This window comes from Panulirus ornatus, chromosome 64 (assembly GCF_036320965.1).
Source record: "Panulirus ornatus isolate Po-2019 chromosome 64, ASM3632096v1, whole genome shotgun sequence".
NCBI lineage: Eukaryota > Metazoa > Arthropoda > Malacostraca > Decapoda > Palinuridae > Panulirus > Panulirus ornatus.
The window spans coordinates 23,729,658-23,756,578 of record NC_092287.1 but is presented as its reverse complement, the minus strand read 5'-3'; the positions used below and the strand labels follow the sequence as shown (position 1 = coordinate 23,756,578).

The window sequence follows — 26,921 nt, the reverse complement described above, 5'->3', positions numbered from 1 at the left end:
CAATTGCGACAAGTAATGAACACATATACAAGCGTAGCTTTCGCTTGTATATGCGTATATGTATACAGACTTAACAAACGCAAGTTGCTGGAAGGCGTAATTAAAATTTTCGGAACGTAATCAATACAGGCATTAAACACCTCGACTTGACCTAGCTTGGTTATACAACCCTAACCACAACAGCATGACCTTCACGACCACAACAGCATGACCTGACCTCTTCTTACTGGGAGAATTCCCTTTCAAATCTTCCTGGAGGAAAAAATACGCCCTTCCCAACCCCGGTCAACTTCAATGGACTGCTTGTAAGACAGTAATAATAGGGTCAAACTCAATCGTCTGCTTGTAATATCTAATTCTCCAGTTTTGGTCGTGTTTCACAACGATTACTTGACAATTAAACCTCGAAAGGTCACCGACAGACGGGACGCATCAACACATTTCCTGAGAAAGAGAAAATAATATATATACATATACCCCTTCATTGCGTCAGAGGTTTAGGAAAATGTAAGCCGAGGGAGACTCGTTTTTTAAACTCCTTTGTCATCTGTTTATTGAGTAATGGGTGCTTAATGCATGCCAGTGTTTACACCAGGTCAAACTTTAACTGGTTTATTCACTATCATCACGGGAATGGAAAGGTCAACCTTGAAAATTGTATTACGTAAGGAATTAATGCATGTGCTAGCCCTTGAGCCTCACGCGAGGGCAGGGTTAGGTAGAAACAACATATCATATATCACACACTCATTTTCTTCTGCAATTAAAAAGCGTATCACATCCGATTTCCTATCCTCAACTGACATACTATATATCGGCGTAATTTCAGTATTGTTTTGATGATATGGGAGTTTAATGAGAGCATGGAATTTTCGAAATAAAAATACGAAGTTGGCATCGTTCCTTCTGCTTCATGGCGGATGGCGGGCGATACAGAGTCGCCTGTCGCTTCACACCAAGGCGGGTAGTTGTGGCCGAGGGTACGTCAGAACTACACAATAGTCATCACCACTTTGAGTTCCACCATGGTTGCCACTGCTGTCAAGAGCTTTTACGAATTAAGCGCCAAGGCTCTGTCTGGTAAGTAAAAGTTCTCTCATCCGTAGAATTTTATGGTTTATTACACGCGTATATGTAAATAATTTATATGGTAAGTGATGGCATGTAGATTATCTCTACCATGGGCATAAGGGTAGACTCTAAAGATATTTAATAATTTGTTGATTTATATGTTTATTTAGAGGTCGGTAGGTATGCGTGAAGAGCCAGGACATTTTTACATAACTCGCTCAATCTTAAGTCTTGCAAAATGTAAGACTTTATTATGTACCCAGTAAAGGAATTTTATAATCAACTTTATTAAGGAATTTGCCTGGTGTATGACTTTATGTACATGATTTACATGTCTGAAACACGTCCGACTTCCTGTAGCGCAAACATGTTGGCCCAACAAAGCAAATATTCTTTCCTATATGATGTTTCATGGGCGCGTAACGTAACAGGATTTTATACAAAGCATTTTTAAGAAAATTTTAGAATAACTGGAAAGGAAGGAGTCATGAGGGATCAGATTATTTTAGTAGAAAAGACGAAAAAATGAAATTGAATTCACAGAAATGCCAACGCTATGGGCTGGGTCAAAGCGTAGGGTTCTGAAGGGTGGGTATCCCAGGGTATTATTTCTATGACTGCATACGCCTTTAGTGTCTATCGACATTGATAGACAGACTTATAGCCATGCAACAACCGGAACGCTCAAATGGGAAGTTGCAGGAAGGTAAAAATATATTAAGATAAGCCGCTATTAATAATTAAGTGGTTGTAAGCGAAAAGGCTGAAGCATGATGCGTGTATGCATACTCTGGGGGGAAGATAAAGAAGATAACTTGTTATCGTAGATAACTTATCTACGCAGACCGTTGACCAAGCCGTTTGCCTGATCACGATGAATCGCCTCGTTATTCTAGAAGCCTCATTGCATCAGCCCTTAGATGGGAGGGGGGGAGGGGGGGATGAAGGCTGGGTGGGGGTTTAGGGGATGAATCGAGGAGAATTTTACCAGCATTTGTTGCGCAGACTTGTGCTCGCGTTCTGGAAATGATAACAGAGTGTTAACAGATTAGAAAAATGCACTTTAGGCCTTGTGATATATATATATATGTGGATATATATATGGGTGTTTCAACAGGATGTGTTTGTGGTAAGCACATGGGATGTCCGTCCAGCGCTGGATGACCGGATTTCAGCTTAAAAAAGGCGTAGAGTCAAGGGTAGAATTTCCATAGTGAATGTCGCAATAATTTAAGTGTTTAACGAAACCTCTTGTTCTTGTTTGCATTTCTCTCATGCGTGTAGGGGGGGGAAAATAATAATAATGCCCCCAAAGGAGCTTTACGGAAGCAATTGGTTTAAGATAAGCAATTATTATCTGATGAGGGGAGAAAATGGAGATAGATGAACGAATGACGGAAAATGGAGATAGATGAACGGATGACGGAAAATGGAGATAGATGAACGGATGACGGAAAATGGAGATAGATGAACGAATGACGGAAAATGGAGATAGATGAACGAATGACGGAAAATGGAGATAGATGAACGAATGACGGAAAATGGAGATAGATGAACGAATGACGGAAAATGGAGATAGATGAACGAATGACGGAAAATGGAGATAGATAAACGAATGACGTAAAATGGAGATAGATGAACGAATGACGGAAAATGGAGAAGATAGATGAGAATGTGAAGAAGAAAAAAAGGGAGACGCATTCACAGTTCAATACAGGAGACGAGGGCACAAGGGAGGGAGGACTGGCCAGGTAAGGGAGAAGGAGGTTGGAGACGGCCAGAGAGAGAGGTGGGTGTCGGAGGATACCTCAAGGTCATATTGAACACCTATGGAATGTAGGGTGTACACTAGGTAGGGTTGGCTGGCTGGCGCGCTGCAGGGAGACATATATATGTTATCTCGCTTTACCTTAATGTTGGGTAGAGAGAAGTAGCCCCCTCCCCCTTTAACCTCTTCTTGTTGCCTATCAAGTACCATGCGTTAGTGAAGGGAGGGTAATACTAGTAATTTTTTTAACTTATATAATCGCGTCTCTTACCTTTAAAAAATGTCAACCTCAAGGTTCGAACCCTGGTATTCGCTATTTCCCCCTCCCACAGCCACCGCGACAGCTCCTACCACGGTTATGAGGGGGCACACCCCACACCACATCTACCGACCCTAGTATAACCTACACCGAACCGTCTCAATAACCAAAACCACTGCTGGAATGTGCACAGTAGGAGAGCTGTGGCCCGCCCAGATGGCTAACCTCCCAAGTGTCGAAATTGCTGGAGATAGACCGGATGTGTGTGTGTGTGTGTGTGTGTGTCAATGAATACCCCAGGAGTACTGCCCGATGCTTGCACACACACACACACACACACACACACACACACACACAAAATGATGACGCACGCCTGCGTTTTGAATCCTGTGGGCGCGGCAGTCGGCCCACAGTCAACTCTGGTTGTTCATCCTACCCCCGGGGCTGGTCGATACATGGGTACCTACCTGGCTTAGGCGAGGATGTTCACGCGTATATTTACGCTCTTACGTGTATATTTACGCACAGATGAAAAGACAGCCGGTTAATAAGGTGAAGAAATGATGCGACATGAGTAAAACTTTCTTTCCTAACACATAAATGATATATATACGCTATATCATTTCACGCAATTATATACATGCTTGCTCGCATCCTCACGGTCATATCTTAAGGCACATCGGCAATGTGTATAGGCAAATGTATATAGACGGAAGGCCTGGGTCCAAGCCAGAACATAGCTTGAGTGCCTTTGTCATTTGTGCTGACGAACCACATTTCTAGCAGTGTGTTTGAGGTCAGGCAGAGAGAGAGAGTTGGGAAGGCTGTTGAAATTAAAGACTAATTTAGTCGTTTGTTGAGAATAAGAAATGTCATCGCCTACCGCTCATTTAACGAAGGGTGAATAATGTGTGGGTATGATGGTTTGGCCTCTGTGCAACGTTGGGTCAGAGGTTAGGCCAGCGTGTGTGTATCCAAGGGCCGTTACGTCGTGCATCAACAACTTAACAAAGGCCAGTTATCGGAAAAAGAAAACAAAAAACAACTAAAGGGTATAATAGGAAATTAAGCAAGGGTAGTTTCGAGAAGGAATTCTAATCAGTTAATAACGTATGCATAAGAGTTCACTTCAAAGGGATATAAGTTAATAACGTATGCATAAGAGTTCACTCCAAAGAGATATTCTTGTCCTCTCCTTGCTGTAATCGCATGTGACCTCCATTTAATCACCTGTGTCCTCCAAATGAGTGTTTAGTATTCTGCGGCAGACGTGTTTGTCAACGGAGACTCCAACTTAACAATTCTTGTATCAATTACGTTCGCGCGTCGCATTACTGCTACATAGTCAAGGCTGGGCAGCTGCTGCTGCAATATTAACTGTGTGTGTCGCTATTGGAAAATCCATTTAACTTAAGCTTTCAATAATGTAATTTAGTCTTATATTCAAGCTTTCGATAATGTAATTTTAGTCTTATATTAAGCTTTGAATAATGTAAGTTAGTCTTATGTAATCGAAGATGTGGTTCCGTGCTGCGCGCGCAGTCGTGTGGGTTATTTCTGTTACGTATTTTGGAATTGCATTCCTATCGCATTTCCCATCCTTCTGTTTACCGTCTGTTGCTGTACTAATAAGCCCGGAACAGCAGTCACCACCTTACGTAAATACGAAGTTGTTTGTTATGTAAGAGAAGGGTTCTTTGTTCGAATTGATTTACATATTCATGGAATACTCTGTGTACGTTATCCATTCAGTGCATCACTCGTGTGAACTTGCATAGAGTTTCCCCAGCATTTAAGATAGAGAAATGAGACGTTCTCACCTATAAATAAAAAACGAGTCAGAAAATATATATATATATATATATATATATATCCATGGGGCCTGTTGTCGTCATAGCAACTGGGCACACAGGGGGGAGTCGCTGGCGCATTTTCCAGTGTGTTTTGCTTGCTTGCATAAGACCTGGGTATCGCTCACTGGCTATGAAATTTTCATTAGCAGTCCCCTTGGCTTTCCAAAAGTCCTCTGTATACAGTTATCTAAGAAGAGTTTAATATGTAAGTGTGTCTGTAGATGTAGTTTGGTCGTGGCTATGATATAAGATCGTTCCATGTCGTTTTCATCAGTGAGCGAATCTTATGGAACATGGGGGTCCAGTTGCCTACACCCCCAAGCCTCAGTGTTGCCATTCGAGCAACAATATGGCAACATCTGTGGTTTATGTAAACGTTACTTTGTTAATATTGCACTTTGATGTAATTTCCTGCCATGCAGCTTTTAAATTTCTCAATGGCTGACCATCGTCAAAATTTTTGGCTTGGAGACCTGTATTGAAAAAAAAAAAAAATGTCATGTTGCCATTCCTGTATTGTTTCTCAGAGACCAGAAGGTGGTGTTGCTTGGTACAAGAGACCCAATGGAACTGGTATAGCAAGACCTGGCTCCCACACCGCGCCAAAAATTATTATTATAACACATCTTTACCAGAGCACAAACCCAGGATGGAAAAGATGACCTTACACCAACATGCTAAAAAAAACTTTTATAACGTAACCACATACACTTACAATCAATTCGTACAACCCGGGGGCCTTTTTTTTATCATAAATAATTCAGACGAGGGTAACTAGGCCCCCCACCCACCTGTGACAGAGAAGGAAGTTAGCTTTGTCGGGGTTTGTTTTCGTAAGTTGACAAAACATATAACAGTCTAGTCAAAACGCTCACTTCAAAGGAATTCTATATATCCTTCAAAGCAGCCATGTAGCTACAAGAGTCATTGGTGTAGAGGTTCATGGGGTTATTTATGATACAATGATAATAAGAATAGCAATAATAATAATGCACAGTTACAAGGTAATAAATATGGACAGTGGTTTGAAAAGGATAAAACTGAGGAGGTAGAACCCCATGAGTGAAGAACTACTTTGAGCAGTTACAGGTAATTACATACACGACCCCCAAATCCAGTCTTAAAAATCTGTATAAAGACCTAACTCGAAAAATCGTAACTGTGGAAGGGGTAGATAATGAAAACATAGCTCGCCAAACGCTGTTGAATGTTGTCGCTATACCCTAGACCTACGGCCAGGTTTGAAAATATATTTTATTATGGAGACATGCATGGGTGCATCATAAGACCTGATGTGTCCCGGGATCTGTCCTTTGTGCTGTGAAGATAAAATGGTACGTCTCACCGCCAGGAACAGATAACTGATCCTGGGGTAATAAACTGATATGGGACGATCAGGTTTTACGCCCAGCCGACCACAGGAATGTTGAGTGGTTGTCAACGATATGACCAGCTGGTTCACGAGTGCTTGACATTTATAATATTATTACTGCCATTTGAACTGCCATAATTATTTTTTCCCACGAAATACGGAAACTTGTTTACAAGTATGAGCGATTATACGAAACTCGAACAGAGGGACCTGTCCTTTTCCCATTTTTTTTTTTTTCTCCCCGTTTTCTCGGACGATTTTCTGTTTCCTACAAATAATCAAATACATTCCTCATACGCTGACGACTCAACATTATGCATGCATTCCTTCACATCATTCAGATCTGCTCCTTCTTCTCTTAACTCCATCTATATCTCCTCAACCATAACTCCCTATATATAACTCAGCCTTGGACAGAATGTAACAGTGAGGTAGACGAAATCTCTTTAAGTGTAATGCCTCCAAGACCCAATTACTATCGAAAATTCCTTCCTACTTTTCTCTCTCCTTTGACGGTTCTGCAATTCCACCTCTTGACTCGATGAACCTACTTGGTATTACTGTAATATCCACTCTTTCTTGGAAACCCCATATTACGAAAATAGCTAAGTCTAGCTCTAAGAAACTGGGAGTCCTGTTTAGATGTCGCAATTTCTCTTTCTCATTATCAATTGCTCCGTTCATACAAAGGGTTGATTCGTCCTTGTATGGAATACTGCTCTCACATCTGGGGTGGTTCTAGCTCTGTATCCTTACTTGACACAATCGAGTCGAAAGCGGTCCCACTTCTAAACTGTCCCAGGCTAACTTCAAAACGTAAGCGGTCCCCACTTCTAAACTGTCCCAGGCTAACTTCAAAACGTAAGCGGTCCCACTTCTAAACTGTCCCAGGCTAACTTCAAAACGTGACCAGCTTGTCCTACGCCACAATATTGGTCCACTTTCCCTCATCTATAGGTATTTGGATTTTGCTCCCGAGAGCTGGCTGCCTTGTGCCCCCCACCACTAGCTAGACCACGCAATCCTCCGCAAACTCCACTCTATTGTGGGCCATCTTGAAAACTTTCTTTCCCTACGCCTCAAAGCTCTGGAACTCTCTACCTTCCTCATGGCTTTCCCAGTAACTATGACCTGGCACATTTTAAAAGACACTTTTTTTTTCACTTCCTCCCAAATTAGTACTTTCCCTTTGTCTCTTCTTTGTCGCTTTCGTAATCCTCTTTGTGTTTCAATTAAGGTTCGCCCTTCAAGTGGACTTTTGTTCGTGACTGAAGCCTTCAACGTTGAGAAAAAAAAACCAAAACTTTTAATAGGAAAATAAAAGCTGTTAACAATAGAACAGAAATTTTCCCTTACAACCCTGGAATTAGATCCGTTTATAGACACAGCCGTCTACAAGGCCTTTTGAACAGATAGCAACTCCTTGAAATCCATTTCTAAAGTCAAGTGACAGGCAAACTGCAATTAAGAGATGATTGTAAGTTCGTTGTTGCTATGATTTGAGAGGGAAAAACACACGTAAAAATATATACCCACCCACACCACGCTGTGCAAAAGGTGTATGCGAAGAAAGGGATTGCTTGAGATTAGGTTAGGTTTGTATCCTATCCTAACTTAACCTAGGAAAAAATAAGTTAGCCTAGCCGTTGTAAGGTTAGGTTTATATCCCAACCTAACTTAACCTAGGAATAAGTAAGTTAGCCTAGCCGTTATAAGATTAGGTTTATATCCCATCCTAACTTAACCTAGGAAAAAGTAAGTTAGCCTAGCCGTTATAAGGTTAGGTATGTATCCTATCCTAACTTAACCTATGAAAAGCAAGTTAGCCTAAGATTAAGTTTGTACCCTAACCTAACTTTAGCCTAGTGAGGTTAGGTTTGTACCCTAACCTAACCTAACCTAACTTAGCCTAGCCAAAAACTAACTTATCCTAACTTACCCAAAACAAGATATCAGCTTGTGGTGACCCTACGTTCACCATACGTTAACGTACCCAAGACCAAACCACCACGGAAAGAGTTAGGATTGATGCGCGTATCCCCGTCCACTGACGGTCATCCTACATTGATCCTTCCAGGCGAGACAGTGTCCTTCAGGAAGTACCAGGGGAAGGTGGTGCTGGTGCAGAACACCGCCTCCCTCTGAGGCACGACAACCCAGGACTTCACCCAGATGAACGAGCTCATCGAGACCTTCGGTGACCATCTGGCGGTCCTGGCCTTCCCCTGCAACCAGTTCGGTCATCAGGTGAGCCAGCTGGGGAGAGAGAGAGAGAGAGAGAGAGAGAGAGAGAGAGAGAGAGAGAGAGAGAGAGAGAGAGAGAGTCAACCAGAAAATGGCGTGTCGCTGGTGTGACTGTAGTAACAGAATTTATGAATTCTACGCACAATTAGGCCATGATGGTAAATTCGGGTTTATTGTCTGGTCACAAAACAAGTTCAGAAATATATATGTTCCTCATTTCGCATATTAGGGAACTTTAGCATCACTTTCCGTTTCTCTATAGAAGTTCAGTCAAATGGGAGATGGTAGGGACCTGACAATAGTTAATTAAAAACGCCTTTACACTAGTATTATAATAGTACTGCTACTTGGTGCAATGACTTATACGATATTTTATGTATAATGAATCATACAATATTTTAATGCCGGATAAAACAAAAAGATTGCGTTAATAATGATAATGATGCTATTGTGTATATTATGTTAATGTCACCTACATACTGATGAATTGATATTGCTGTTACGACAAAGGGAGTGAAGGAAGAATAATGTAATAGTTATAGCATTTGTTTCACGTAATGCAATAGAAGGATCATAGAAGGTGGCCTATATTTCCCTTACACAGTATTGGGGTCAGACTAGGATAGATTTTCGCCAGACGTCTTTAGATACAAAAAAGAAAAAAAAAAACACCTAAGACATTTGTATAGACATGTGACTGTATCTGATCTTAGGTTTTTTCCCCCCACAGGAAAATACAAACGAGGTAGAACTGATGAACAGCCTCCGCCATACATGTGACTGTATCTGATCTTAGGTTTTTTCCCCCCACAGGAAAATACAAACGAGGTAGAACTGATGAACAGCCTCCGCCATGTACGCCCTGGCAACAACTTTGAACCAAAAATGGATATGTTTTGCAAAGCCGATGTGAATGGCGAAGAAGCTCACCCTGTGTTTAAGGTCAGTGTACACAAACCTCCTGGACCCATGGTAAGGAAGGGGGCATAATCACATACACTGCCTGTTAACACTAGGATTGGATCAACCACACTGCCTGTTAACACTAGGATTGGATCACCACACTGCCTGTTAACACTAGGATTGGATCAACCACACTGCCTGTTAACACTAGGATTGGATCAACCACACTGCCTGCCTGTTAACACTAGGATTGGATCAACCACACTGCCTGTTAACACTAGGATTGGATCAACCACACTGCCTGTTAACACTAGGATTGGATCAACCACACTGCCTGTTAACACTAGGATTGGATCAACCACACTGCCTGTTAACACTAGGATTGGATCAACCACACTGCCTGTTAACACTAGGATTGGATCACCACACTGCCTGTTAACACTAGGATTGGGTCAACCACACTGCCTGTTAACACTAGGATTGGATCAACCACACTGCCTGTTAACACTAGGATTGGATCAACCACACTGCCTGTTAACACTAGGATTGGATCAACCACACTGCCTGTTAACACTAGGATTGGATCAACCACACTGCCTGTTAACACTAGGATTGGATCACCACACTGCCTGTTAACACTAGGATTGGGTCAACCACACTGCCTGTTAACACTAGGATTGGATCACCACACTGCCTGTTAACACTAGGATTGGGTCAACCACACTGCCTGTTAACACTAGGATTGGATCACCACACTGCCTGTTAACACTAGGATTGGATCAACCACACTGCCTGTTAACACTAGGATTGGATCAACCACACTGCCTGTTAACACTAGGATTGGATCAACCACACTGCCTGTTAACACTAGGATTGGATCACCACACTGCCTGTTAACACTAGGATTGGATCACTGCCTGTTAACACTAGGATTGGATCAACCACACTGCCTGTTAACACTAGGATTGGATCACCACACTGCCTGTTAACACTAGGATTGGATCAACCACACTGCCTGTTAACACTAGGATTGGGTCAACCACACTGCCTGTTAACACTAGGATTGGATCACCACACTGCCTGTTAACACTAGGATTGGATCACCTGTAATAATTAAGGTATAAGGTGTTTATTCCCTTACAGTACTTGGTTATCTTAGTCTATCTATCTATCTATCTATCTATCTCCTGAACTCACGTCTTGTATGCTTGCCTGTGTCAGTCTATCTTACTTTGTCTCCGTATTCTCAAATATTTTTTTAAAGAATCTTAGAAAAGTTATCTCATGTGAACCATAATAATTTGTCATCCAACACTCCTTGTAACAGTCTCTCTCTCTCTCTCTCTCTCTCTCTCTCTCTCTCTCTCTCTCTCTCTCGAGTGGGTATATTCCATCAACCTTTCCTTGTTGTTGTAATCTCAAACCTCTTTCCCCCGTGAATCCTCCGCACTTCACTTTTTTTTACCCACGGGTACCGCCATAAAAAAAAAAATATATATATATATATATATAAGCCACAGTATTAGAATTTTCGGTGTTGCTTCGTTTACGAAAACCTTTTTACAGGCTATATTGTGTTCTACGTTTCTGTACGGAGTTACGTAAATCATTCCGGTAATATAGAACAAAGAGAATTTAGTGGAAGGTCTGTTTTTAATTTTTTTTCTTTTTAGAACATACATCTGCATATACACGCCTTGCATATTTTTTTTCCTTTTTTTTTTTTGAGGTTAATTTGCACGAACGAGCTGTGTCTGTGTATTCCTCGAGTATGCTTCTCCTATGCCATGCTTTAATATTTCACATGTTTATATGTAGATGTTTCCTCTCTTCATATACTTTTTTCTTCTCAGCCAAATTGACTCTGGGAGTCACTTGTCTCGTGGAGGTTATATGCAAAACTGTAAATTGGAAGAATGTTTATGAAAATGCGCATTTTTTTTATTAGTTTTAATGAAATGATAATTATTTTTATGCAATCAGAGTTATTTACAATTTCGATACTTCGAAAAATTAAGTGTGTTTGATCAAACATATAAAAGATATTAAACGTAGACCAATTTGAATATTAATTATACTTAAATATGGGATACACGTTCGTCATAAACTTGAGACCATTTGAATATTATTATGAATTTGTATTTCACAGTGTAGACTGTCCAACTTAGCAAATATTTGGGGTAATTTTATTTCTCAAAAATTTCAAGTAAAAACTCAAATTGTTCACATTTTTCTGTCATCTTAAATTTTTAACTGAAGTTTTTAACTGATATTTTTCTGTCACTTTAAGTTTTTAACTGATGATTTTGTCATGTTTTAACTGATATTTTTATCATATTAAGTTTTTAACTGATAATTTTTCTCTGTCATCTTAAGTCTTTTTAACCAATATTTTTCTCTGTTACCTTCAAGTTTTTAAGTATTTCCCTCTGTCATATTAAGTCTTTAGCCGATATTTATCTATCATATTAAGATTTTAACTGATATTTTTTCTCTGTTATCTCAAGTCTTTTTAACCAATATTTTTCCCTATCACCTTCAATTTTTTTTTTTTCACGGATAAATTTTTTCCTTTTATTTCTTGCAGTACCTGAAAGAACGCCTCCCTCTACCCTCTGATGACTGTGTGAGCTTTATGTGTGACCCCAAGTGCATAATCTGGAGTCCTGTCACCCGCTCCGACATCGCCTGGAACTTCGAGAAGTTTCTGATCGGCAAGGATGGCCAACCATACAAAAGGTAAACCATACAACATTTTCTTTCCTTCTCCTCCTCCCCTCATCCCCCCTTCGTGTACCTCTTTATTGAATCCCAATTTGTATAGGTGCGTCTTAACTTAATCCCATTTTCTATGGTTTCAATCCAATTTTCTATATGTACGTCTTTACTGAATCCCGTCTTCTATATGTACGTCTTTACTTAATCCCGTTTTCTAAATGTACGTATCCCATTTTCTGTATTTACGTCTTTATTTAATCCCGTTTTCTATTTGTGCGTCTTTAATCAAATTTTCTATATGCGTCTTTAGTTAATCCCATTTTCTATATGTACATTTTGTTTAATCCCATTTTCTTTAAAGATCTCGATAATTACGTTATCTTATTTTTGTTCCATCATAGAGAATGGTGAATGCAAAATTCAACCCCCTATATATTAAGTTAGATTACTATTTCACACCCTGGGTCGATAACCCATTTGACGTTCTCTGAATTTCTGAAGAACATATTTTGTGGATGTTAATTGATGTGAGGTCGTCAAATACGTGAAGAACTCGTTAATCAACGGACACAAGGAAACAAATTTACGATAATAATTGAAGTTAGTCTTTGCAACTCTTAATGGATGGGGAAAAAGAGCAGGATAGGCTCGGTAAGGTGAAGGGGGATGTAAAAAGGAAATTACAAAAATCAGAAAACAAGTAATCCCTAAAGAATTTTTTATGTTATGACTGGCAGACACAAGTGTTGTACTCTACGGGTGAAAAAGCAATATATGAAAACTGTTTTCAAGCCTAATTGACTGTTAACTAGATCTATGATTAGACAGTGCAATACCATCTGTTTCATTGTATATAATACGTTTACTGTAGCACTATTCTCTTAGCTCTTTCTCCTTTTTACTTTCAGGTTCAGCAAGAAATACCCGACTCGACTCCTTCAAGATGATATCAAAACTCTACTGAAGTAATTGTAAATACCTTAAATGAATCTGCCACAGGGTCCTCTCTCTCTCTCTCTCTCTCTCTAACCACAGACTACCCAGTGAAGTGGTTCCAGGTCCTGTTTTTTATGAAGGGGGTCCCTCAAACGCTTGGCTGTGGGGGCTTCTGGAAGTCCTGTGGACTGAGACCATTTTACTGTGAGTGTGTGTCTGTGTGTGAGAGAGAGAGGAGGAAGGGGTGTGTGTGTGGCCTGTGATACAAGCTACATGTGGAACAAGAATATTAAATGACCCCTTAAAGTGGGATCTGATTCTCTCTTTGGGGACTTCATTTGTCTTATTTTTTATTAAAGGCTAAAGATGTGAAGTAGAGTTGTTTGATTTTCATTCTAAATTTGGATGTGTGGATCTGTTGTGGCGGTCAGGTACGTATCAAATACGACAAAGGGAAATACTGGAGCGAGTCCAAAACTATGATATAGACGAGAAGGGTGAGTTCATCTACTCTTTAAGAACTATGTCATTAATAATCTGCTATAATGCTCAGCTGAGATAAACCTCAACGTGATTTCAATTATGAATGAACTGATGACGTGCTTTAGCTACGAATGACGTCTTGTGGTCGACCTATGGCAGTGTGACAAGAAAGAAAGAGGGAGAAAACAGAATGGACTTTGGAATGGACTTTGTTACAGATGTAACGTGTCGCTAAGGAAAATCGCAGAAAATGCTTGGATATGTTGGTGGTGGGGCGCTTCGATGGCATTTCCAGCATAAGGACAATTTATGTAATTAAAAGTCACTCTAGTTTTTGAAAGGGATTGGAAGATTGAGATTGTAAGTTCAGTGTAAAATTTTGCCCCCGAGTGAAGAACTAAATAGGTGAATTTAAATACTTCCAAAAAAAAATGTAGTCATCAGCCAAGATGGTGATGGGAGAGACATGTATAGTAGAGGGGAATTTTTTTGAAGGTGTTCTGAGAGATGGGGAATGGAAGTGACTCAAAAATAGAGAGAGAGAGAGAGAGAGAGAGAGAGAGAGAGAGAGAGAGAGAGAGAGAGAGAGAGAGAGAGAGAGAGACACCTGTTGACGTGTGGGTGTGAGAGCCAAGTGTGTCTGGCTCGGGAGAGGTCAAAGGTGAGAGAGCAGGTAGTAGATGATCACATGAACATGGGATGTTACGCAGTGTGGGAAGAATATAGAGATGTTAAGAAAACGTCAAAAGGTCTATGTGGGAGTGATTAGTTAGGAAGATCATATGGCAGATGATGATCCCTTGGGCAAGAATATATATATATATATATATATATATATATATATATATATATATATATATATATATATATATATCGTGTGTGTGCTAGAATTGTAAAAAAAAATCTTAGAATTGTGTTTAAAGCATGAATAAAAACCTTCTTAATTTCCTGTTATATACATACGCCGATGGTTTTACTCCCCCCCCTCCCCACACCCTAACGATAGCTTATAGGCCTAAAGCCCACACAACCAAACCAACCAACCAATATCATTAAAACTCCCCCCCCCTCCTCCCCACCCCCTTTCTTCCCACCTCCTCCCCACCCCCTTTCTTCCCACCTCCTCCCCACCCCCTTTCTTCCCCATTTACGGTTGGTTAGCGAACCAAGAACTCCTCCTTCCCCCTCCCCCACCTCACCTCACCTCCCAATGGGGGTCGTCTGTGAGAAACAGTCCAGAATGTTCTCTGTACGACCCTCCGTCGTGGGGAGGGAGGGGGGTCGTCGTCGTCGTCTGGGTAGGAAAGTGTGTGTGTGTGTGTGTGCTGGGGGGTGTTGCTGGGGAGGAAGTCCGCTGCTCTGGCCCCCGGGATCACAGGAGCACGAACCCACACACACGTTCCTTGGATTTGGGAAGATTCTGGGTGATAAGGAGTGGGGAGGGGAAGGATTGCTAGGCTAAGGATGGGGGAGGAGACGTCTGTGTCTGTGCGGGGGAGGAGACGTGTATGCGGGGGGGAGACGGGGAGGAAAGAATGGGTGGGTGCGAGGAGGAGATGGCGAGTACAAGGTATGTAAGAAGTGGGGAGCTAAAAATCGGTGGGAGATGAGCGAAAAAAACAAGAAAAAAAAACAGGGAGGGGAGGAAGATGTGGAGAGAGAATGGAGGAGGTGAGCGTGCGAAAGAAAACGGAGAGTTACGTTATTCAATTGCTAATCTTCTATTCAGTAACTCGTAAACACATCACATCATATATAATATATATATATATATATATATATATATATATATATATATATATATATATATATATATATATATATATAAGCACCAGTGGCGTATCTAGGGTATGGGATGTACGGCAGGTGCCCTGGGCGCCACTCAACAGGTTCGTTTTCTTAACCTATGCTACACAACTGACATCTATAACAGTTTGGTTTGTGGAGATAAAAAAAACAAAGAAACTCGCCTACTTTTCAACTATAGTAATATTTTGCTACTATCAGTTACATTACCGCTTCTACGTCACAATTTTGATCAAATAAGTCTTTATGAGTTTATATATAAATTTAGGTTTGGCCTAACTCTTCAACAGTTTATAATTACGCTGCATATATTTCTATATACATCCACTGTATATAAAATGTTTATATCTTTAATAAGAACTAAAAGTTTTTGATTTAAAAAAAAAAACACATAGTGAAGAATGCCTAACTTATATCAAGATAAATTTGTGACAACTTTACGTGCCTTTTAAATCAAGCAACATACGCGACTGGCAACAGTGGTAATCTTCATAAGTTGGCAACAGTGGTCATGTTTACTGCATGATGTAAACAACAATGCACATGTTTGCTGCTTTTACTGACATGGCTAAAGTCTGATGATGTGCCGGGTATGTACATGTACAAAGTGCTTAATATGGTCTAATTCACATGCTCAGTACACCACATCTTAGTGGAATATGGGCTAAACAATCACCCACAAATAACAAATAAACATGGCTTTGGCTAAGGCTAAGGTGTGTGTGTGTGTGTGTGTGTGTGTGGACATACAGTGGATAATACATACAGGATATACAAGGTTAAGAAATGGGGCAACACGAGTGTAGATCTCTCTCTCTCTCTCTCTCTCTCTCTCTCTCTCTCTCTCTCTCTCTCTCTCTCTCTCTCTCTCTCTCTCTCTCTCTCTCTCTCTCTCTCCGTCACACACAAACAGTAATCATAAACATTAATCACACACACACACACACACACACACACACACACACTACAACTCAAAACATTAATCACACACTATATTGTAACCTTAATCACACACACTATAACTTACTCTCCTATCTATACTGTGTGTCCTTCAGATATCTTCGCCTCTGGGCCTTTAAAAATCTCATTAAAACTCTAATCACTATCATTATATTATCATTATCATTATTATTATCATCATATGTACAGACAGTTAAAAAGAGGCTACGCATTCGTGGTCGATTCTAACAAAGACGTATTTCCTTACATTTTTCAAATCCTTATACCCTTGAACATTAATGCAGAATGAATTGATCTAATAAAGTTAATGAGGCAAGTTACATTGTATATTCTCTCTCTCTCTCTCTCTCTCTCTCTCTCTCTCTCTCTCTCTCTCTCTCTCTCTCTCTCTCTCTCTCTCACTTTACTTATCCATCTTATAACTACACTCAAGATCACATAACCAACAATTCAAGTAAATGAGTCTAATTAGTAAAGTCACCCAAGTTATCTCTAATAAAGTTATTCATCGTCCTACTTAACAAAGCAACTTGAACAAGTTAGTAAAGTGAAGTTAGCAGAAGACCCGTGCAAAGTTGTGTTTATAACCCGCAGGAGATGTTGAAACTCCCAACCCAAGGCTGACTGGACACGATTTCTTTAATGAAGATCAAGTTGGTTAATTAAAAAAGAAAAAAAAAAAATTGTCACGTGGGTCCAGCACTGGTCGACAGGCCGGCAGACGCAAGTGGGATCTACGTTTTCTGTGACGTGACGTCAACCCGGGCTGAGCTTGGCTGGCTGGCTCTCTCTCTCTCTCTCTCTCTCTCTCTCTCTCTCTCTCTCTCTCTCTCTCTCTCTCTCTCTCTCTCTCTCTCTCCGCCATAAGTCATCCACTTCCGCCGACGTCATCATCCGCTGTCGACACCACCTAAGTAAAATGTCTTGGGTCGACCAAACCTTTCTTGAGAAAAGAACCAGGATTATCTTTAAGTACTATGATCATAATCAAAGCGATATGGTTATCACAACTTCCCTCCACAATATACTTGTTCGCCGTTTCCTATGTCAGCGAGGCAGCGCTAGTAACAGACGAAGAAAGGTCGCATTTGCCCCCATCCATTATCGATGTGTTGTGTGTAATGCATCGAAACCACAACTCCTTATCCACAACCCCGGTCCCTTCACTTGTTTATATTCTAACTTTGCAAATTAAGCCAGCGCGATAGATACAATTAGCGAAACCGCTTTCTGTTCGAGACAATTAATTAGTTCCTTCAAAAGCGAAATGATTTGTGTCTCTTCACTTGTCTCCATGGTTCGCAATATCCAGCCTGACGTCTTTTTAGAAGAAGCAAGTGTTTCTCTGCTGAATTTAGTGAAGAGAAGATAATCATTGGACATTTATCTATTACCTCAAAATATTTTACGTTCCTCTTTATTCTTATGATACATTTTATTTCGCTACGGTATCTAAATCTATCTAAATCTACTTCTTTCACTTTCCTCATTAACAGAAAGGTTAATATTTTCACCATGAAAACACGACAGTGTCCATAACTATATCTATCGTTGTTGTCAGGATAACAAATAGATAGTCTCATCCCGAACTGTTTGTTTACAGAGCCACGGGCAGACATTCAAAACAACAATGATCATTTTTGTACATTTGTTTACATTCGTTATTCGCGGCACATCACTATTATCAGGTTCTGTATGTCACTGACTGATACTACTGCATAGTGAATTAACTACATATAAGCTTCAGTATTTAACTACATCATTTGCAGCCTGAAACAAAGTAATATTAATGAATTCATATTCTTATCATTCGTAAATACTTTTTTTTTTATACAACTGTGTTCATTTCTACGTAAAGTGACTTTCTTTTAAAAAGTTTGGATCAGATACACTACATCTTTCGTGTTGAAAGTGATGTAAAGGCAGGTTCGATTTATATATATCCAGGTGCCATAGCCTGATTAAGTACATAAATAATCTAAGAATGAGTCAATATATATATATATACATATGTGTGTGTGTGTGTGTGTGTGTTAATGATCCACCACATATAAACTGAGTGTGATTGAAATCATAAATCGTCCACAGCCACTGTGAAATAGACGAGTACCCCTCACCCACCGCACCATTTTCTATGACAGCCCTCTTGAGAAAACGGGATCTGGGCACTCCCCTGGGGCACATTATATTTAGCTACCTGCCCAGATCCCATACCGTCATCTAATGCATTCGGAAACACACTTCCGACCCATCTTTCTCCCCCCCACCACACACACACACGTACCCACGAACCACACATGGGAACCTGGACCTCAGGGTTTCCTCCATGGGGGAGGAGGGAGCGACAGCGGCAGAATACGACATGCGTTTAAGACTTCACCTGTTCCGGGAGGAGGAGGAGGAGGTCGGGGGGTGAGGAGGAGGAGGAGGAGGAGGGTTCCGGAGCGGAATACCTAGTCGGACCTCCTGATCCATCTCCTCCTCCTCCTCACCACCTCACCCTGGCAGCTGCTGCCCTCTACCCTCAGTTGCAAACATGTCGGTGTTAGTGAAAGTATAGCCTCGTCTCGCTCCTGGGGATTTTACTGACTTTACCGCGGAAGGACTGAGCCATAATAGCCGAGGAGATCGCCATTGCATAGGTAAGTAGAGGGCGCCTGCGTCAGTATAAACCAGATTGGAAATTACAGGAACGGCCAGGAGGGAAGAAGGGAGTTGATGCGTCTTTTTTTTTCTTTTTTTTTCTAAGAGGCTTTGGGATGATGCCGGAGGTGTGTGTGTGTGTAGGTAGGTAGGTAGGCTCGTGCAAACAGCCAAGGTTATGTTTTGGTGAGGGAGGGAGACGAGAGGAGATTATTATGTGGAACTTGGGAGCTGGAGCTGTGGAACTTGGGAGCTGGAGCTGATGTTTATTGAGCATGTCATGTTTTATTCATGGATTCCACGGGTGATGAGACGCCTTGACACACACACACACACACACACCCACACACACACACACAGACTTCAGCATACTTTGAGGCAGAGTAGGGTGGCTTGGGGTACCTGCTTGCTTGCAGTAATCTTAAATGATGAAATATATATATGAAGCGATGCTTCGCGAAAGATCATATCATGTATGAGTGACTCATCACCATGACTTGTGAGTGTGTGTGTGTGTGTGTGTGTGTGTGCAATAATGCTCAGATCTACGGGGGGGGAGAGAGAAATTTTCGACCCTCGTAGGGATAAAGAGAAACACGTCTGTGCTTTTATGGGGGAGTGCTGAGTGTGTGTGAGTGTTTGAGTATATAATAATGTGAGCACTGCTTTGAATAATGCACCAATAACCTGGATTTTGTGAGAGGAACTTGGGTGATTTTGAGCATGTGATTGTAATGTAACAATAACCTGGACTTTGTGAGAGGACCTTGGGTGATTTTGAGCATGTGATTAATGAGGACGTGTATGTCGACAGGAATTGCCGTGCGAAAGGCATTTTGAAAACAGCATTAAGTGAATTTCATTTCATATGGAACAAATTCGCTTGAAAATGGGTGGTGTGCCGTACACAACAACTGTTGTGTAGGTGTTTATATACTTCTGACGGAGTAGATGTGTTTCTGATGTTAGAAAATACGATGTATATGTGATTTTGTTAATACGTCACTTACATTACGTAACTGTTGAATTCGTTGTATTAAGCACTTTGTGTATTTTCGTTCATAAAATCATGAAATGCTCGTTTTCAAGTCACCTACCGTCCAAAAAAAGGGCTAACGAGTTTGTTAAAATATGTGATAAATCAAGGGAAAAAAAGAAGAAATTATTCTGATGCAAATTGGCTTAGACGCATCCATGGGCCAAATCTAGATCAATTCATGTGATTCATTCATACCGTAAGCTGTATCACAACACAGCAAGCTTCTTATCTTCTATCCATACCTATATCTATCTCACATCATCCGTGTATGTGCCGAACTCAATCTACACACACACACACACGCACACACACACACACACACAAACACATACACACACATACACACACACTAGCCTAACCTAACCTAACGTAGCCTAGCAATCTACACACACACACACACACACACACACTAGCCTAGCCCAACCTAGCGTACATAGCCTAGCTAAGCCTAGCCGCACCTGTTCCCCCCCCCCCCCCCCAATCCACAAGCAATGGCCTCCCCCGCCAAAACATCCGGTTCCACATCATGCTTTCCATCGCACGCTCCCAACATCATCTGTTGCACACATTTCTGTAGCCCAATGACACTTTTCCATCACACGCTCTTTAACATAATCATCTGTGGCACACATTTCTGTAGCCCAATGATACTTTTTCTCAAGCTGGAGACACAGTCCCTCTGTACCTGATTATTTGGTAAGTACGAATATCATACAATCCAGACAATGGAAGGCTGAAAGAACGAGTTAGGGAAAAGAAGGTTTGAATGTGTCAGTTTTGGTGGTGTTGTGTACTGATCATGACGGTACGACCCTTGAGCACGACGGTACGACCTTTGAGCACGATGGGACGACCCTTGAGCACGATGGGACGACCCTTAAGCACGATGGGACGACCCTAGAGCACGACGGTACGACCCTTGAGCACGATGGGACGACCCTAGAGCACGACGGTACGACCCTTGAGCACGACGGTACGACCCTTGTGCACGACGGTACGACCCTTGTGCACGATGGGACGACCCTTGAGCACGATGGGACGACTCTAGAGCACGATGGGACTACCCTTGAGGACGATGCTACGACTCTAGAGCACGACGGCACGACCCTTAAGCACGAAGTCACGACCCTTGAGCACGACGGCACGACCCTTGAGCACGACGGCACGACGACCCTTAGGCATAATGGCCTCGTCTGGTCGTACCCAGTCGCCCGAAGGGGGTTAGCATCGTCTTTCCCCCCCAAGAGGTTAAAAATATATATATGTTTCGCCATCGTAAAATCCTTCGCCCTTATAGCTCTTATAGAGTCCTGCTGATATACGTATACCTGAAGGAAGCTTTGTACTCCACAATCTTATTTGTCACACAGAAAGCCACTACTAATATACCAGTTTCAATTCACGTTAACCGAGTGAGGTAATATACGTATGTTACTAGGATGACGTCATAACATTAGTTAATATTCTACCAGGATGAAGTCAAAATAGATCAGTAAGTATTCCACTAGGATAAAGTCAAAACAGATCAGCTCCTTTTCCACTAGGATGAAGTCAAAACAGATCAGTAAATATTCCACTAGGATGAAGTCAAAACAGATCAGTAAACATTCTACCAGGATGAAGTCAAAACAGATCAGCTAATATTCTACCATGATGAAGTCAAAACAGATCAGCTACTTTTCCACTAGGATGAAGTCAAAACAGATTAGTAAATATTCCACTAGGATGAAGTCAAAACAGATCAGCTAATATTCCACGAGGAGGAAGTCAAAACAGATTGGTTAATAATACCATTCCTGTGTATCGCGTGGGTGGTTGTGTACGTCAGTCCGGAAAACCAGTTTTTATTATTAAAAAGTCAGATATTATGAATTAAAAATTTCCCCTGGGTACCGCGAGGTGTTTTCAATTTCTTTCTCCGTTTATAACACCAACTTTTCTACAAAGAAACTGCGAGAGATTATTGAAATTCCTGGGATGTTCCGTCTGTCTGAAATAACGTATATTTCACTTTTAAAAAGAGTCAGTACTGACATTTCCTGGGGGATGGAGTGGGTTTCATAACACCAGGTTTTATTTCAAAATTAATATAGAAGGGAGGAGGAGGGTGGTGTGTGAAGGAGCCCCCAAAGTAGACACCATCAGTTTAGGAAAATAAAGAGTTTGGGAAGGGAGGAAGGGAGGGAGGGAGGGAAGGAGGGAGGGAGAGAGGGAGAGAGGGAGGGAAGGAGGGAGGGAGAGAGGGAGAGAGGGAAGGAAGGGAGGGAGGGAAGGAGGGAAGGAAGGGAGGGAAGGAGGGATGGAGGGAGGAAGGGGAGGTAGGGAGAGAGGGAAGGATGGGAGGGAAGGAGGGAGGGAAGGAAGGGAAGGAGGGAGGAAGACCACCAGTTAGAAGGGAGGGAGGGAGGGAGGGAAGGAGGGAGGGAAGGAAGGGAAGGAGGGAGGGAGACCACCAGTTAGAAGGGAGGGAAAGAGGGAGGGAGGGAGGGAGGGAGGGAGGGAAGGAGGAAGGGAATGGGAAGGAGGGAGGGAGACCACCAGTTAAAATTCCTGGTTACCGCGTGGGCGAGGTATATTGTTTGTTGGCGTCTGCCCAAGCTTACATACAGCGGACGACCACAACACCCCTCCCACACTCTCCCTCTCCTCCCCCAGGTCTGACAGAGGGGCAGGGGAAGAAGAAGAAGAAGAAAAATAAAAAAACGTTCGTCAAATATCGTTCTTAATGCGTCTACTACTGAAGGAGAGGAGTGGGAGAGGAGGGAAAAGGTCTTCTAATACGTCATGCTGAGATGGAGGGATCAAGTGTGTGTCTTTGTACACCCAAGTGTCTCTCGACCATCCGCTGGTTTTCTGGGAATTAACATCAAATTCGCCTACAATGGCCTGGGGAAATTTTTTTTTTCTTTCTGTTTAAGGGTGCTGGGTTGTTTAACGTTAACTATATATTTTACTTGTTAATTAGACACTACGAAATAATTGTTTCTTGGTTAATGTCACTGGGGTATTTAATCATTCAATTTTATCTATTACGTATAATCATATGAGAACATCTTCTTTTGGTATTATGTTGTAGGATTAACACAGGTTAATTTAACGTCCTATTCGTATGAATTTAGCTTTTCCTTCATACCATACGAACTCTTGATTCGTCTAGAGTGAAATTCTAATGAATTATCGAATGAAATCATACCCGTCACACATGGGAACACTAAAATGATAGTCGTAAAAAATATATATATATATTCTTGGAATAAGATTAATTCTATTTCGTAACTCAATTGCTTTAACCCCCTTTACGGGTGACGGAACGAGATGGCTGCGTGACCTCTGACCTGACCGCCAAGGGTTGTACCGTTATGTTCCAAGGGGGACAGACACAGACACACAGACACAGACACACACACACTACACAGAGCCAAGGTCCAAGCGAGGTGGTCTGGCCTTAGCCCTTAGAAAGACAAAAAAAAATGTCACCCGGAGAAGAAAAAAAAAAAAATACCTTGCAGGATTAATAATGCTGAAGGAAAAAAAATCGAAATGTAATCCGAAGAAAAAAAAACCTTGCAGGATTAATAATGCTGAAGGAAAAAATCTAAAGGTAATCCGGAGAAGAAGAAAAAATACCTTGCAGGATTAATAATGCTGAAGGAAAGAATCGAAATGTAATCCGGAGAAGAAAAAAAAATACCTTGCAGGTTTAATAATCCTGAAGGAAAAAAATCTAAATGTAATCCGAAGGAAAAAAAATACCTTGCAGGATTAATAATGCTGAAGGAAAAAATGCTCTCAGGAAAAGTCATCGGGTCAAATGACTATTCATATGTCATGCATCCAATCCCGAATGTCATGCACACCTTCCAGTTTTTGTGACAGCAAAGACAACAGTAGGGATAAACTTGAGCTGAGTTGACTACACTCCCAGTCCTGCTTTGTGTGTGTGTGTGTTGTCCAAAGTACAGGTGTGAGTGTACACCATCAGGGAGGGTATAGAAAGTACAGGTGTGAGTGTAGTACACCGTCAGGGAAGGTATACAAAGTACAGCTGTGGGTGTACACCGTCAGGGAAGGTATACAAAGTACAGCTGTGAGTGTAGTACACCGTAAGGGAAGGTATAAGTCCAGGAAACAATACTAGACTGGCTCGCCCTAGCTGTTCGTCTCCCGATGCATGTGCTTCATGTTCGACATCTGAATTCCCGTTGTAAGGTCAAGCCCTGGCGGTCAGGGGACAAGGTCAGCAACACTCTCCCTCGTGTCAGCCTACATCCGGATCACAATCTGGTGATTCTGTAATGCCATTAATGCCGACGTCTGCTAACCCGGAGGTTCAGGGTTGAGTTAGAGGGGATGGGGTGGGTGACTGGGTAGGTGGGTGGGTGTTCCTGTGTCTCCTTGACGAAGTTATGGGGGAAGTTCTTGTGTGTCTCGGATGAAGTTATGGGGGAAGTTCCTGTCTCTCTGACGAAGTGACGGGGGAAGTTCCTGTGTCTCTCGGATGAAGATATGGGAGAAGTTCCAGTGTCTCTCTGACGAAGTTATGGGGGAAGTTCCTGTGTGTCTCGGATGAAGTTATGGGAGAAGTTCCAGTGTCTCTCTGACGAAGTCATGGGGGAAGTTCCTGTGTGTCTCTCTGACGAAGTTATGGGGGAAGTTCCTGTGTCTCTGACGAAGTTATGGGGGAAGTTCCTGTGTCTCTGGCGAAGTTATGGGGGTGTCTATGTACCTCTAACAAAGCTGCAGGGATGTCCCTGTAGTTCTAACAAAGCTCCAGGTGTGTCTATATAAATCTAACAAAAGTATAGAGACGTTAAATGGACTTTCTATCATCTCTAACAAAGCTGTAAGAACTTACAAACAATCTAACAAAGACATCGAAGCCTCCTAACAAAGCTGTAAGAACTTACAAACAATCTAACAAAGACATCGAAGCCTCCTAACAAAGCTGTAAGAACTTACAAACAATCTAACAAAGACATCGAAGCCTCCTAACAAAGCTGTAAGAACTTACAAACAATCTAACAAAGACATCGAAGCCTCCTAACAAAGCTGTAAGAACTTACAAACAATCTAACAAAGACATCGAAGCCTCCTAACAAAGCTGTAAGAACTTACAAACAATCTAACAAAGACATCGAAGCCTCCTAACAAAGCTGTAAGAACTTACAAACAATCTAACAAAGACATCGAAGCCTCCTAACAAAGCTGTAAGAACTTACAAACAATCTAACAAAGACATCGAAGCCTCCTAACAAAGCTGTAAGAACTTACAAACAATCTAACAAAGACATCGAAGCCTCCTAACAAAGCTGTAAGAACTTACAAACAATCTAACAAAGACATCGAAGCCTCCTAACAAAGCTGTAAGAACTTACAAACAATCTAACAAAGACATCGAAGCCTCCTAACAAAGCTGTAAGAACTTACAAACAATCTAACAAAGACATCGAAGCCTCCTAACAAAGCTGTAAGAACTTACAAACAATCTAACAAAGACATCGAAGCCTCCTAACAAAGCTGTAAGAACTTACAAACAATCTAACAAAGACATCGAAGCCTCCTAACAAAGCTGTAAGAACTTACAAACAATCTAACAAAGACATCGAAGCCTCCTAACAAAGCTGTAAGAACTTACAAACAATCTAACAAAGACATCGAAGCCTCCTAACAAAGCTGTAAGAACTTACAAACAATCTAACAAAGACATCGAAGCCTCCTAACAAAGCTGTAAGAACTTACAAACAATCTAACAAAGACAGCGAAGCCTCCAAACAAACCAAGTTACATAATATACACTTCGTATGTGAAATTAATTCGTTTCTTTTTCTTCACATGCAAATGTTGAATGTACATATATATATACATATGTGTGTGTGTGTATATGAGTGGTGGGGGGCCCCGTTCTTCTTCGTCTGTTTCCAAGCGCTACCTCGCTGACGCGGGAGACGGCGATCAAGTACGATTTAAATCAATGGAAATTACTTTTGAACGCTTCCCTTCCTTCGTGATGTCTTCACCGCTCTCGTCTGTCGGCAAAATAGGTCGTGACCTCCTTCCCTCCCGTGGAGGGTCATTGGGTCATGACGTCATACGAGGAGAAATTAGGTCATTTAGGACGAACGGGAGGCAGGGGGAGGGGGGGGGAGGGTTACTACCCTACCCCCCCTACACCTGAGCACTACCTGACCTTTGACCTGACTCTTGAGGGGTGGGTCAAACACACAAGGCGGGGGGGGGGGGGGGAGATCATCATACCGGAAGGGTCGTTCTTAAGGGGTCGTACCGTCGTACTCCACGGGGGTCGTACCGTCGTACTCCACGGGGGTCGTACCGTCGTACTCCACGGGGGTCGTACCGTCGTACTCCACGGGGGTCGTATCGTCGTACTGAGGGTGGGCGGGGTGGGGGGGGGGGTTTATTTGCATGGACTACTCAACGTCACAAACAAACAAACAAACAAAATACGCAATCCGTCTCGCTGCATCCATGCAACCCCCTCCCCCCCACCACTTGCGTCAAGAAGGGGGGGAAGGGGGAGGGGGAGGAGGTGTGTGTTAGTGTGTGTGTGTGTGTGTGTGTGTGTGTGTGTGTGTGTTGCATGGTAAGTGTCGTGGGGTAAGGAGGGAGGGGTTGAGGAGGTAGGGGGAAGGAGGAGTATGTGTTGAGGGGAGGGGAAAAGGAAAGGAAGGGGGAGAGGAAGGGAGGGGAAAGGGAGGGGGAGAGGAGGGAGAGGAGGAGCGGGTAACATGTCCACGCCTCCTCCGCCAAGACTACCCCCAGACGCCCCCGAGCCTGGCCGGGCCGCCGCTGCTCACGTCCCCCACCTCCACAACACACCAGGAAAATGGCTGCCAAAAACAACTGGG

At 42.0% G+C, this 26,921-nt stretch overlaps 2 protein-coding genes across 3 annotated transcripts in view; both read left to right on the top strand.

Moving 5' to 3' along the window:
- The first annotated feature begins 904 nt into the window (after window positions 1–904).
- On the top strand, window positions 905–13,497 carry LOC139746340 (glutathione peroxidase 2-like). Its single transcript, XM_071657501.1, has 5 exons — window positions 905–1,080; window positions 8,401–8,570; window positions 9,381–9,509; window positions 12,058–12,209; window positions 13,097–13,497. Exons 1-5 carry the CDS (start codon window positions 1,026–1,028, stop codon window positions 13,155–13,157), a joined length of 567 nt encoding a protein of 188 aa, XP_071513602.1. The 5' UTR covers window positions 905–1,025; the 3' UTR covers window positions 13,158–13,497.
- Window positions 13,498–18,659: 5,162 nt separating this feature from the next.
- Window positions 18,660–26,921, top strand: part of FER (tyrosine-protein kinase Fer) — a 135,892-nt gene continuing 127,630 nt past the window's right edge. For both annotated transcript variants that reach the window (XM_071657401.1, XM_071657400.1), the window contains exon 1: window positions 18,660–19,015. The gene's annotated coding sequence lies outside the window, so the exon portion shown is untranslated. The remainder of the gene's footprint in view (window positions 19,016–26,921) is intronic.